This window comes from Arthrobotrys flagrans (genome assembly GCF_004000055.1).
Source record: "Arthrobotrys flagrans strain CBS H-5679 chromosome Unknown unitig_15, whole genome shotgun sequence".
Classification (NCBI taxonomy): Eukaryota; Fungi; Ascomycota; class Orbiliomycetes; order Orbiliales; family Orbiliaceae; genus Arthrobotrys; species Arthrobotrys flagrans.
In genome coordinates this window covers 91,678-106,061 of record NW_027137545.1, presented here as the reverse complement: position 1 = coordinate 106,061, position 14,384 = coordinate 91,678, and the positions used below count along the sequence as shown (strand labels likewise).

Below are 14,384 nucleotides of genomic sequence, written 5' to 3'. Positions count from 1 at the left end.
GGCCTTGACGGCCAGATGATCTAAGTCTTGGAATGGGATATCATAGCATCATAATAACGGAATTCACGGTCACCGATGATATCCATTTATGTATACTTTAAGAGCAGATATGACTTCGAGGCTCCGTCATTCAAAGCGTGACCTTGCATGTACACATCACATTAACAGCGGACTAATCTAGCGGATTAATAGACCTTGTATGGCTAGAGAGGTATGTCGTATTCGCTACGAGAAGGATCAGCGGTGTATACCTTGAGTATGGAAGTCGAGTCGATATATTATGGCGTTTGGCCATCGCCACCTCCCGACCCGGGACGATCTATTTAACGGGAAATAACTATATTCCGATGTTGATTAAGAGATGTATGACTCACATGCAGGCTTCGGAACCCAACTTTAGTATCTAACCATAGTCATACGCTGGCACACTCTACCAATCGATGGCGTTGAATGAGGGTTATGTGAGTAGATCTGTGACCTCATGTCATGACTGTTGGTTGGGATTATGTGGAGTCCTGGATTCCGGGGTACGACGCTGAAGAGCGACATCATGATGTGGCCAGTGTTGGAGACGATAATTTTTATCATACCATGGACAAGTATGATGTAAATGTTGAAAATGGAGGATATGTGATGTTGATGATATATGATCTGATGATATGACTCCATGCTGGGTTTCGAGGATAATTATGGCCTAATTTATTCCACCGACTCCTGGGTATTTTAGGAAAATGATGAGGTCAGTGACTCTACGAAATAGTCTCTCTATGGCGATATTTCGTACGGAGTAGTTTCGAAGGGACCAGAATAGGATACATATCACATGATCTCCATATAATAGCTTCGCTTCCGGAGATGGCGCATTTCAACGGATGCATTCAGGACAGTACTTATGCTATCTGAGGCCTGTATGGTCGCATGAGATACCCGGCTTTCTACAGAGTAGATATAATGGGTAATTGGCCTGAATAATCATAACTATATGCATATGAATATTAAGAAATTTGACAACACTGCAGAGCTGGGCCTGCTTACTAATTAGCGCTTTTTTATCTCTCCCCGACCTTTTGTCGCGGTTCATGGTTAGGAAGGGGAAAGCATCGAGAAACCCAATGGGGGAGCATCCAAATTATACAAAATTCGGAGAGAGAAAAAGGAGCATGTCGCTAAGTCCGACAGAACAAAGGCGCTGACATGGGGTGCAGGGGTTCTTGAGGCAAGACTAGCCGAGTAGTAACCACTAGCCACTTCAGCCACAATTATGGCTGGTGTGCCTAATCTCGCGTTGGACTCGACTCGAACAAAGAGACCTCGAGTTGGTCGAAGAAAGAAAAACTCAGAGAAAAATCATAGAAAATAGCAAAAAATCAGCTGAAAGGAGCATTCGACGCGGTGGTTTCAGGTATTGGTACGGGGAGTGTTTGCAGTTTGTTGTGGGAATTCCTCCCTTTTTCCAATTTTTCTTTTTGACACGAAGTAAATCCTTTTTTTTTTTTTTTTTTTTTTCTGCGCCCACCAAATCTCGCACCCTTTCGTTTCCCGTCTTCTTTTTTCCCCCTTTCAAAATTCACAGAAAATTCAAATCTCCTCACAAACCTCCAAAAAATCATCCAAGTCGAAATTTGGACGCGTAGTTTTACGTCCTTCAGTTTTCCACTCAGATATCTTTAATACCGTCGTCGAATAAGTCTATCTATCAACAGACATCATGGCTGCCACCAAGCTCGGGAATCTAGGTGAGTTCGCGTTTTCTCCCAAACGAAAAACCCCAAGCAAACCACCACCAATCGCGTAATCCCTCCCCGCAAAGCTGAACACAAGAGGGACCTCATCAGACCTCGGCCAAAGCATATTCAAAAGGGATCGTGACAATTAAAAAAGACCTTAACTCGAGGATAATATATCGCTTCTTCTTCTCGAGCTAAGCTGACGTGTTTTTCGTCATCGGCTTCGATTGATTGATTTCTATATAAAATAGCCGACTTTGCATCCGCGGCCTTCAAGGCCGCTACTTCTGCTTTTTCTTCTCCAACAAAAAATAGCAATCATAGTCATGACGCGAAACCTATTGCTGATATCAAATCTTCATCACCTCCTGCTCTAGACGTAGACAAGACCGCTGATAAAGCCGCTGATTCCAAACCCGATACAGCCGGCGATGCTTCTGCTCCCGTCAAACGCGGTCGTGGTAGACCACCAAAGCCCGGTGGACCCGCCCCAAAGAAGCCAGTTGTCCTAACTGCTTCTGGTGAACCAAGGAAGAGAGGTCGTCCACGTAAGGAGGAGGGTGCTGAGCCGAAAGCTAAGGTTGCCAAGACGACTAAGACTGCTTCTCCTGCTGGTGGGAAACGTGGGAGGAAGAAGAAGGATGAGGCGCCGGCTACTGCTAAGAAGGCTGCTGCACCGAAGAAGGCTGCAACCACCTCTAGACGTGGGAAGAAGGAGGAGAAGGAGGTAGAGCCTGAGGAGGAAGATGCTGAGGAAGATGTTGAAGAGGCTGAGGATGATGAAGAAGAAGAGGAGGAGGATTAGACGATTTACAATGGTATCGTACCTACAAGCTGGATCTCGGTTAGTCCTAATGGAGGCTTATAATGATCACTTTTCTCTCTCTTTATCATTTTATCGTCCTTTGTTTTTGCTTATATGTGCATTGATTCTTAACGGCGCTTTATTTGGGAAAGGGGGAAATTGTCAAGCACTTTGTCCGGAAATTCGCATGAGCGCCCTCGTCTAAGCTGTTAAGCTATTATCGATATCAGCTTCGTTGTTTTTCGCTTCTTTATGTACTTATCAATCGGTGTCCTACACATAATGAACTCAGTCCTAGACTATCTACAACTTTTCAGTGCGACTAATTACGCAATCCTACCGCCTCCGTTAGCAGCTATCCTCTTGCGATTGAACCAGTCTCGTGCACAAGGATTGACAACTTAACCTTCTTATTATGAGGCTCCTGATACCCCAAAAGATAAACATCCACAGGCTCATACACGCTACCCGGCTGCAAATCGTCCAGATTCAATGTCGATCCACTATACCCCCAATGTGCAGGATTTACCTTCCCTTCAAACTCCGCATCGCCAGAGCAGTTCTCGAAGTCACTTTTTTTAACGCACACTATAATAGCCATAGTCAGTTACTTACAATACAGTTTTACTGGGGGAATATATTTAGTCTTACTATGAAACTTCGGTTGTCCAGGCGCAGTCATTGGTATCTGCTCAACCGGTGGGAGTATAACATACTCCGTTATATCCTCACCATCGAACTTCAAGGGTTTGGTATTCTTCATAATCCTGAACCTGATCCCCCCGTATCCTACTATTAAACGCCCAATAGAAAAAACAACATGCCAGCATTATTATACCCCTCCGCATTATAAGTACTCTTGAAATCAACCCACTTCACCGCCGATCTCGTACTAACAAGTTTGTCGTATGAAACCCATCCCTGTGGTTCTGTATAATCGAGACAGTGGGATGCGATTACCACGGTGTCGGGTCTTGTGGGGGAAGAAGTTAGGATCTAGGTTCCAAGGCCGGCGGAGTCTACGCTTATTAAGAATTTGTCGTTGATGGTTATGGAGTGTGCTTCGTATTCGAAGGTTGCTATATATATCAAAGATTGAGGTGTACGTGTGAGATTGGGAACGATATATGCTAGGTTTATACGGGGTTCGATATAGTAGGGCTTACCGTAGTATCCACCGAGTGCTTCGTTCTGGGGTTTGATTCCGATGAAACCTTTTAATTCTACAGTTGCAGCACAGGCGACGGTAGAGAGGGCGAGAAGGGAGAGGAGGGTTGAGGAGATCATGGTGGTTGGATGCTTTGATGGATGCTGACGGTGAATATAGATCAATTGTGATCGAAGAAGATATTGGTTAACGAAAGTGAATGTAGGAGTATAACAAATGATGTCTATTCAACTAGCTAGATACAAAAATTTTACAGCCATAATATCGGCAGTGGAGGTAAACTACAGGGGTTAGGTATCGTGAATACTAGTAGTACTATCTATATTTACCCCAACGGAATATGTCATAAGAGGAAGTCTGTGGGAGATATCATCGGCAACAAATCCAAGAAATCACTGGTACTATATACAGATACCTCAAGTTGGCTAGAACCCGGGGAAGCTGTAGACACTAGTTTCTAAAGCCTTCTACGGAGTTGAAAATATAACGTTAGGCCAGAAGGCCGTAGACGACAGAAGTTCTGAGGGAAAGGCATGAGCAAATGTTGTTGCTTTTCTCGAAAGGGAAATAATCAAGCTTTTTCTGATCTGCTCCACATGGCTACACAAACTTCGAGGTTTTGGAACAAGGCTTTGACATGCATATGAAATTGCGAAGGCCGTGATTACAAATCAAGAACGCGGCTGCGGGGGATCTGTGGTCATGAGAAGAAAGTATTTGAGACGACGGCATGATACAAACTGCGGGACTTCGGCATTAGTGAAAAAATTCATTGACATATCGTCAACTGAACTACGCATCGGGATTCAAATCTATGTTCAGGGATTTAGACCACCATCTACAACCCTACAACCCCCCTAAACCCAAAGAGCTTGATCACTCAGTTTAGTCCGTCCGCCGCGTTGCTTGCGTTGTCATCCCAGACTGGCCTGGACGTTAAATTTTCCAACGCAAGCCGTCCTCCATTTTGCAACACCATGCATCTGGACAAGTATCATCTGATGCCCCACCTTTTGAACAAAATGAAATGGAGCCCCGCTAGTGCGGCCAAGAAAGGCCGATGTGGATATCTTGTCGATTTCGAACCCACCAACATGTTATCGGCGGCGGTCAAAACGCTGAACAGAGTCTTTGTAGACCACGGCTTCATGAGTCAAAGTGGGGTGTGGAGTGTCGTATTTACATGGAATAGGAACCTTGTAGCGTTGAAAGACCGTAGTCATACGGATAACCTCTCGTTATGTTGATCATCGTCTTTGAAAACTTTTTTTTTTTCAATTTCCACAGAGGCGGCTCGCCGACGATGTATTACAACAAACGAAATCTTCTGGCCTTACTAATCCAACTTGTTTTCCCAGGAAGTTTTAACCACTTCCAGCTTAACCTCGCGCCAATAAAGCATTCCAATAGCACGGATGAGTCAGAAGCTTCTGTTTAATTGGTCCCCAGAAGCTGCACCACGCAGGAGCCCGCAGCTGCGGGTTCAAGGTTTACCGTTGTCGATTCCGTTCGTGGGGCGCGATGTGGAGCCAACGAGACTCGATTTATGTACGAATTCTCCAGTTCGACGCGGCCCGTATGTGGTGAGGCAGATGGCCTGATTGGATTTTTGGAGTTTTAGGGTGAGGAGCTTGCAGATGAGGTTTGAAGGGGGTTTCTATATAAAGATGCATTGGATATGCTGTCATTCGTTTTTCCTCCCTCTCTGCTGCATTTTAAAAGCATATCCTTAGCCACCAAAGACTTGCGAAGTTATCGAAGTTGTCTCTCTTCAAAGCTTCATACATACCTGACCTCGAACCTCCAAAGTGTTCACAACTCATTATTTCCAACACTTCCCACTAATATTAATCCTCCAAAATGACACAAACCCAACCAACCGGCCAAGCCGTCGCCCCACACCCCTCCAGACTCTCCGTCGAAAGCAATGCCAGCACCGTCGACGTTGAAAAAGCAAGAGTATCAATCGACTCTACATCCGACGAAAATACTATTCGAATCCCGTTCTCTGCGAAAAGAACTTCGAGGAAGTTATTCTGTGGTGTGCTGATTGCGGCGAATATAATGTTTATTGCGGTCGTTGTTGGGTTGGCGGTGGGGTTGAGTTTGAGGTTGAAGCATTCGGGATCTGAGTCGGGCTCATCGACTCCAGCTGGTGCTGAGAATGTTTCGCATGGTGGGGGGAGTGGGCCTAATCGCGTTTATTAAGAACTTGCTTGGAGCATTGGGAGGGGTAGCTAGTGGTCTGATAAGCTGACCCTAATACCTTTCATACCTCAACGTTCTTACCCATTGAAGGGACCTTCGGTGGCTAATTTCTTAATGTCGCACTGCAGCCATGACTTTCATCCATTTTAGCGAGGCGTTATATCTGGGCTTGTTTTTCATCCGATCGATTGATTCGTATCTGATAATGTGTGTACCTTAAATTTATTTTTTTGGGCGGTTACGCGTTCTTGGCCCTTCATAGGAATTTTTATATATTAATACCTCGGCCTTTCCCGGGATATATGATGGCGGCGGGAGGGGGTTGGATTAATATAGTCCTAATACATAGTCCTGCTTCGATGTTCCCCTTCTATGGGTGCGTGATCATGAGGAGTGTAGTTTTATGATACCATTAGTCTAATACTGAGTATCATTATCTATTATAATACCATGCTCAGGTATTTGCTGGCTAGACCCCCTTCGTATTGCTAAGTAGGGTTTGCTAGTAAAAGTCTGGGTTTTTCTCTCATTGTATTAGTTTTGACGATTGTATTTCGTCGACCGCGGATTAATGGTAGTCACGCTTTCTGAGATGGAGAATATTAAAAAGGTAAAAAATGATACAATTCTATTATATTCTACATGTACGATGCGAGCAAACAATTCTAGGTAGATAAATATAAAAGAATTAAGTATAAAAATCGCAAGGGCATTGCCCTCGCAGTAATATAAAGAGTTGAGGGCCAGAGCGATTATCTCGAGCCCCGAATTAACCCCAACTCTTATAAATCCTGACTAAAGTCTGGCTTTGGTGTATTAGAATCGAAGAGAGAAAATTATATACATGAATTATGAAGTTCTTTTTTATAAATAGGGTTCCTGGGACAACACTGGAGGTTAGTCCGGTAGAATATAGTGCGAGACACTTGGTATGCACGGTTTTTTGTGGGGGATTGCCATATATCCGGATGCTGGCGAGGTTTGACCATCGTCTTCAGTGGTTGGAAGGATGGGGGCTTGCAAGCTGCCTCCGATTTTCCTTCCCCGGCTCTTCGCTCCGTGGCGAAAGAGATGAACTATTTAGTAGTTCACGCACTGAGAGTAGTAATCGTTGTACTTGGTGCAAGTGCCCTGGGCACATTTAGTTGGACCTGTCCAATTGACACCACCGCATTGTCCGTAGAGAGTTTGGGTGCCTGCAGAACCAGAAGAGCTAGTTGGGCAGCTGTTGCCGGCCTTGGTGGTTGTGGTAGCCTTGGTAGTGGCGGCAGCGGTAGTAGCGGCTTTGGTTGTGGTGGCAGTTGTGACTGGCTTTGGGGTTGTGGTGGTGGCAGCGGTGGTGGCAGCTCTGGTTGTGGTTCTGAGGGTGGTGGTGGTGGTGGTAGCCTTGGTGGTAGCGGCAGTGGTAGTTGGGTTGGTCTGACCGCTGCAGCTCATTGGGGCTGGACCGGGGATGGCGTAAACACGGCCATTGTTATCTGGCTGACCGCTGCTTCCGTAGATGCTAATCTTGACACCAGCATCGTCTTGTGGGTAAGCGCCAGGGAAGGAAACGGTAGAACCACCGTTGTAAGTACCACTACCGCTGACATTGATCTGAACGCAGGAGATGTAGAATTGAGCACCGAGGTTGTCGTAGGCGCTGTGCAGAGCGATCAATTCGGCGCGGAGGAGGTAGTTTCCTGGGGCGAGACAGGTTGGGAGAGTAAAGTACCACCAACCATTAGCGTCGATCAAGGTGTCGACAGCCCATTTCTTGGTGGCGGTGTTGAAACCCTCGTGGGCGACTTTGAACCACTTGAGGCCTGTGGAAGGGGTAGTGGCGGCGTTGTCGACCTTGGCACTATTACCACGATGTTATTAGTAAAGGATGTATCTTATGGGTTGGTTGTTTGATTTGAAGGCTTACAGGTAAATGGCGATTGGGCCCTTGTGGGACGCAGCAATCGGGTTGTCAACGTCTCCTGGATATTGCTCGCCCCCGATAACGTGACCCCAGTATGTGCCGACCTTTGCACCAGCTGGGATGGTAACGACGGAGGAAGATGTGGTTCCGGGAACTTGGCAGATGATATCGTTGGAGGTAACGTCCATGATGGGGTCGTTGCTTCTGGGTGCTCGGAACCCATCCAACTGAGCTTGCTCAACCCCATTGATAGATAGCTTCTGGAAAATAGCGTGGCCATGCGCGGTGGCGGCGAGACCGGCTGCCAAAAGTGCTTGCACTGTGAACTTCATATTGATGTCTATAGTTTTTCAGAACTAGAGAAAGAAATCAAGATGTTTTTTTTAAATGAGTGTGATGTTCGAAAAAAGAACGTTGGAAAATTTATGCCCTTTCACAGAAGAAGGCTGTAGGTAATGAGCGTGGGTAAGAAGAAAGTGAATTGATGATGATAGAATAGAAAGATGAAGAGGGCGGGAATACCAGACCTTTATACAATACTCGACATAGAAAGAGGTCTATCGGCACATCTTGCCTTTTGACCATTTTTCCGGTTTCGAGGTGGAGTTGCAAGACCTTGGACAATTTCCATGGTTTCATGGCTGCTGGACCAGGCGCTTTGGCCAACCTTTCCCATGGCACTGGGTGGGTCTGATCATGAGTGTTGAGCCACAGATAGTTAATCCGGACTCCACATGGACCTTGTCGAGCTGCATGATCCGAGGCGCCCTGGTTCGACCAGGCTTCTGCAGTTCGACAGGATAAATTCGTGATATTACGATATAGTATGTTGTTATAGTATAATATCATGTTGAGAACAAGGGAGGAATCGGGGTCGACGTAGTACGTAGAACTTAAGGTTTCCGTAGACCCATGATATCGGCTTATGTGCATTCATGTAACAAGTTGATGATGGATACACAGGAAGTCGCCGGTGCATGCATCTTCTGCAACTCAGAGGGATCGTCTATGAAAGTCGGTATCCAAAATCTCGACTGTTGGTGAGCATCAGTTCGATCGATATTCTTTAGGCCCAAGGACAAAGAATCCGTACTAGCCTCTGTCTTGTAGGAAGTCGACAGTTGAGGGGAAAAAATATACAAGATTCTTGGTTTGGAATGTATCTCGTGAACTCCTCCGAATAGATTGAAAAGGGAGGGCTTGGTGTGGGCCCAAAGTGTTGGATACCGCCAAAGGGCCTGGCCTCGAGTGTTTCGACATTTGAATGAAGAGCCGCCACAATTTTCATGTCACGTCACGCTTATTTTTCGCTGCTGCATGTCAGTCAAAGTCAGACATTGGGGTCCGTGACCCCTTTTATGGATGCCACAAGTTTTCCATGTTAACTGGCCCCACGCTGAACGCTAGCCACAGATGAGACGTTCCGTGTTTTCGACCGCCCAGCGGGACACTCTTTTCGGTTGATTAACCGAGCCTCCCCTGCGAGGGGTGGATGAATAGGTGGATCGGATCTCGTATTCGCGGTCAAGATTGCATCGTCTGCCCATTTATTTGATACCGCCCAGATAGGCCCAGCTGCCGGATTCACACAGGGTTTGGAGAAGATTCGAGATTGCCTGAATTGATAGGGATCATCCCTGAGAGAAGCCGCGCGTGCCCTATCAATCGGAGACAAACTTTGGGCTTCGAGAAGAATTCTTTGACACGCACGCACACGCTCGGACGAGGGAAGTGCCAGGCGAGTGAGCGGTTTTTTTGCGCAATATTTAGGATACCGTACTTTGGATGATATCATATCAGTGGAATATATACCGAAGGAAGAAAATTGACGGGACAACGCGATGGAATTAACGGAAGATAGAGAGGTAGGTGTTGCATGTTGCATGTTGAATTACAAGCAAACGAAGAGCGAGAGCAAACAAATATAATTCAGGCAAATTCGACCAAGTCTGGGTACGAGATGGCCCCGAGACTAGGTACGAGACATGCTTGTTAAGGCAAGCATTCAAAATTCGGATTCACGAATTCACTTAACAAGTTTTACCACCCGAGCTCTCGGATAATACTATGTAAGTATATTAATATTTGTTTACAGCATCCAGACAAGGGGAAATAAATTCCCTATGAGGTAGAGGCGGCAGAATCTGTGTCCTCTCGGTTAGATATCCATCCTTATCCCGAAAATTGGTAATTAAGGAGTCGGTAGGTATCGATGCTTTCCCCTTTAAGATGTACGACCTAATGCTGAACATATCTTCAAGTATTTTTCTTATTTTGAATCCCTATTTTCTCGTACCCAGACCTGGTCGGAATCTCTACATTTCACGATTTATTCGTTACCCTTCAGTGGGATGCACAGAGACAATCGTTACCCGTAAATGCTATCATGTATATCTGTAGATTAACGGTCAATGTCCTTAAACACATCACAAGCTCGCACTCGTTGATTTAGTGGTCACTCCCACGTTTCAATAGTAAACGGGAGGGAAAGAAACGAAGGCTAGTTCCCACCAACAAGCTTGTAATGTCTCCTCAACCTTGTTGTTCAAAAATACAAAAAGCAAAGCCAGTGGGGGTTCAGACGAATCGATCGTGAGAATTCATGATGTTGTGAAGCTACATTTCGAGACCAAAATCATTATAGTGTTACAGGGGGAGCTCCGTGGCCATTAACTAATTCTTCCCCCCAAAAAACGATACAATACCACAACTAATGCCGGCACAGACCACTCTGGGAGTACGTTAAGTGGAGCCGGCTTGCGGAATTGATGATTTTGGTGTTGGGTTTCGAGGGGACGATCTAAGGTACAGGGGTCGTATTGAATATTATAAGTGCTAGCATGCTATAAACATCTTTCCACGCTTTCAATACACAGGAGAGTTCTCGATCAAACTTCGACAAAGACTAGTGTTTGGCCCTTCTACCGTGAAATTAGATTACATGTGTGCGTGCTGTGGATACTATGGATCTATCCATGGAACTAGGAATGAATGAAGTTCGAATGTTCCATTAGCTCCTCTCTTGAATACATTCGATTCATACAACGAAAACAACACTCATTTCGGAATAAGCATAGCCTCCATGCACAGCTGACAGAGGGGTGTGGTATATTAATATATTTAGTAGATTCGATGGGTAGTAATTCTGAATTGGCCGGTGCATGTCAGTTTGTATCGTAAGATCGTTAAAAATTCCCTCTTTGCATGTCTGCGTCTGTCGATAAGAATGTATCTAGCACGCCAATCGCGAGACGGTCGCAATATATATACTGGCCAATCTTTGGCATACATCTTCTCGTATGTGGCATCCTGTCTATGGGCTATATCGGCCGCTTCCTGGCCTGGGGGTGACGGAAACATGGTTTCCTTGAATGGCCCCCATCAAAAGTTTAAATTTAATGATGAATATTAAATCACTTGAATGCCTCTTGACTGAAAATCTGGCTAGGGAATGGTAGCAACCAGAATCGAGGAAAAGGGGTAGAAAAGCGAAACGTCGAAGGAATTTGGCCTACTGCCACCAAAAATGACAAGCCCAAGCCGTGCCGAGTGATGCATGCCCCGCTGACTAGCTCTCAGTGGCTATGTCCCCATACGCCTTCGCCTACCATCCATGTGCATATTCCAGCAGCAGCCTCAAAAACTACGGCTAGTGAGTATATTGAGAACTGATCAACTGCCTAGTATATGGATGGGTCTGTTATTATTATAGGAGTTACTAACTAGTACTTGAATATTTAGAATATAAACCCATAACAAATCATCTGTGACCGGGATCATGATATGCGTGGTAAAATGTGTCTTTGGTGCGATATGCGACGCCGGATTTTTCAAGAATATGGGGAATGTACAGTACTAGTACTTAACGATGCAGCTTAGGGGTGTGCCGGTACAGAAGTGATATCACTACTAAGGCATGCATTGAATCAGCATCAAATGTCGAATGTAGCTGCAAATACGAAGGAGAAAAATAACCAGAACAAGAAAATACGGAGGCACACCACATGTTTATGTGAGAAGGTCTCTTAAACGTTCACAAACAAGGACAATCTTCTGGGATCCAAATGATTCCATCTATGGGAACTTCACTACCTGACTCCATACAAATTTTGCAAAAAGTCGCATTATACTCGGGACTATCATACCCTTCCGGTGGCCGCTTTTCTATAGTATTTGTCGGTGCCGAACCTAATGGCTCATTGGTTAGCTAGTTAGAGCATTATGAGCCAATAGTTTTAGTAAGACGTCTTAGAAGCTAATAGGAATCTCCCTCGAGAACAGTGGTAGCGGTGCCGTTAACTCTCCGTATAAGCCGATGTTGGTCAACGGCTCAGTCTTTCTTGTTATCATTTGGGTCCTGGCCAAAGCCATTGCATACCACTAGCGGGTAAAGTGGCTTTTGATCCTAGGGCATAGCTTGAAGGTCTGCACGGGGATATGCGAGGCGGTAAAGTCCCTCTTTAACTTCGAGCGCGGTGCCTCCGTATTCGGAAATAAATGTAGCTAGAACACTAGCTACTGCGGGGCAGCTATAGTAATAAAATTCGGTAGGTACATCAAATTAGTCTTGGTTATGATTTTGCTATGAATATATTAATCCCGACAAAGCTATAATCATGAAAAATTAAGTGGCTGTAGAACAGCTCCATAAGTAGCTATCGTTCTTACAACAAAACATACACAGAAGTCCCAGAAACTAGTGTATACTTGATTCCCCAAAAAGGCCTGGTCCTATCACTGGAATCTCAACATCATCCGCGGGGGTAGAGACATGGACAAAAGTGCTGTCTGATGAATGATTCTACCAAACAGGTCGACATCTCTAACGACTGTTAGATTACGGTTGGCGCTATCATAGCCGTAAAACTGTGGAACTCTCTTTTCTATTACTGGATCATCCTATGTTGTCACATTAGTGTTGGGTCCCATCGCAAGACCAAATGGACTTATCGGTCTTTGTTTTATCCTTACCTGAAACTGGTTCATCGGGTGGCTCCTTTGTTCACGGCCGCCGTTTCCGTTTCCCACTGCGGCGATGTAACCCGCATTATTTAGCTGGCGCAATGCTTTGAAAATTTCATCAACGCGAAGTCTTTCCAGAGTATTCTTTTCCCGGTCGCTTGGATGGAGCTAAGGATTAAAAATTGTCCTGACCCTAGAGATCCACCCTCACTGCCCTCTCTCATTTGCTTATTTATCCTCTGGACTACTCTAGAGAAGCATTCTATATACCACCTTGAAGAATAACGTCCGTATTGATCTGTTAGCTTTACGATTACCCGTGTTACTAATTTGGCGAGACCGTTTTTCGCTCCCAAAACTTTGCCGAGAACTTGTACATCATGGTAGGGCAGCCTAGATTCGCTCCTTTCTGCAAATTTCACAGCGCGTAGACCGTCCACGGATTCGTCTTCATCTACGAAAATGACTCTTTATCGCTAGGCCACTTTACGTTCTCGAAATCCCGTACTGGTCAGCTAAGGAGTGTGCATAGCCTTACGAATATACAATCAAATGTACAAGGGTCGAGCTCGGTCTTTGGGTAATCTGGAACTGCCTTATGCCGGGAATAAAATTCAGTATCCATAATGTACACGACTACACTAAGACCTTGCGAAGAAGCCGTTTTGTAAGTGCACTGGTAGCCTGGCAGAATGTTTCGTTCGTTTGGGTGTCTTGAAATCATGCAGGTTTCTACTCGCTGTTTTTCGATTTTCAATAGATTTGATCTTTTGTGCGATTCTGGGTCTGGATTGGTGCCATCTTGTCCATGAGTAAACTTTGCGGTTAACTGTTCTTCGTCGGTATTTGAGGCTACTTTTTTTTCTCGTATTCTTTTATTTCGGCTTCAACGGAACTAAAGTTTTGGATCTGATGGCTCAAACGATATATACTTTTGGCATGACTATCCTGGAATGCTGGGCGTTGGTGGAATTTATTACAACTTACGCTCTTCTCCTACTGTTTTACTATATGTTTCGCAGCCCTGAGAGCCCAGTGATACAATTAACTTCCGCTCAGGTTTGCATGCTTGGAAAACTACCCGACCAAGCAATTTCGAGCCTATGGGGAATTGTAGCCGCATGTAATACTATACGACTAGAGCCTCACCCTTTATTGCACCACAGATAAAACTACATAATAGCCCTTAAAATCACGAGCCCGGGCCACTTCTCTTTCGTTTTCTTGCGATCCGATCCCACCTCTGCTTTGTTGAAGCTATGAATATCCTCCAATTCCTTGTCTTCGCCATGTCCATTTCGAACGGTGAAGACCCAATAGAACACTCACACTCCACCAACCGAACTCTGAACTAGGTTACCGCATAATACTCAACGACTACTATTATTATCGGTTATTAATATCAGCAGAATATTACATCCAATGGCACGAAATCCAGAGATATAGCGAGCACCCACGATTCAATTGTTATAGAACTATTCTAGACTTTACGCTGTCATTCTAAGAGGGTTACCACCTTGAAACCCAAAGATCGCGTTGGTTAAGGTTGGTAGAGAAGCCACGATTAAAACTGCTATAAATAAAGGAATAGTTTTCATACTCTCTAAA

The 14,384-nt window shown here is 45.1% G+C and overlaps 4 protein-coding genes across 4 annotated transcripts; 2 read left to right on the top strand and 2 right to left on the bottom strand.

Moving 5' to 3' along the window:
* Positions 1 to 1,708: 1,708 nt before the first annotated feature.
* Positions 1,709 to 2,532, top strand: DFL_000023 (uncharacterized protein; the record flags this gene model as incomplete). Its single annotated transcript, XM_067631064.1, has 2 exons — positions 1,709 to 1,736; positions 2,105 to 2,532. 2 exons carry the CDS (start codon positions 1,709 to 1,711, stop codon positions 2,530 to 2,532), a joined length of 456 nt encoding a protein of 151 aa, XP_067494543.1.
* A 355-nt stretch (positions 2,533 to 2,887) lies between these two features.
* On the bottom strand, positions 2,888 to 3,819 carry DFL_000022 (uncharacterized protein; the record flags this gene model as incomplete). The annotated part of the gene is made up of 3 exons (XM_067630951.1): positions 2,888 to 3,120; positions 3,184 to 3,324; positions 3,699 to 3,819. The coding sequence occupies 3 exons, from the start codon at positions 3,817 to 3,819 to the stop codon at positions 2,888 to 2,890; spliced, it is 495 nt and encodes a 164-aa protein (XP_067494542.1).
* Positions 3,820 to 5,560: 1,741 nt separating this feature from the next.
* On the top strand, positions 5,561 to 5,908 carry DFL_000021 (uncharacterized protein; the record flags this gene model as incomplete). Its single annotated transcript, XM_067630837.1, has 1 exon — positions 5,561 to 5,908. The coding sequence occupies one exon, from the start codon at positions 5,561 to 5,563 to the stop codon at positions 5,906 to 5,908; it is 348 nt and encodes a 115-aa protein (XP_067494541.1).
* Positions 5,909 to 6,988: 1,080 nt separating this feature from the next.
* DFL_000020 (uncharacterized protein) lies at positions 6,989 to 8,146 on the bottom strand (the record flags this gene model as incomplete). The annotated part of the gene is made up of 2 exons (XM_067630717.1): positions 6,989 to 7,751; positions 7,818 to 8,146. 2 exons carry the CDS (start codon positions 8,144 to 8,146, stop codon positions 6,989 to 6,991), a joined length of 1,092 nt encoding a protein of 363 aa, XP_067494540.1.
* Between the last annotated feature and the right edge of the window lie 6,238 nt (positions 8,147 to 14,384).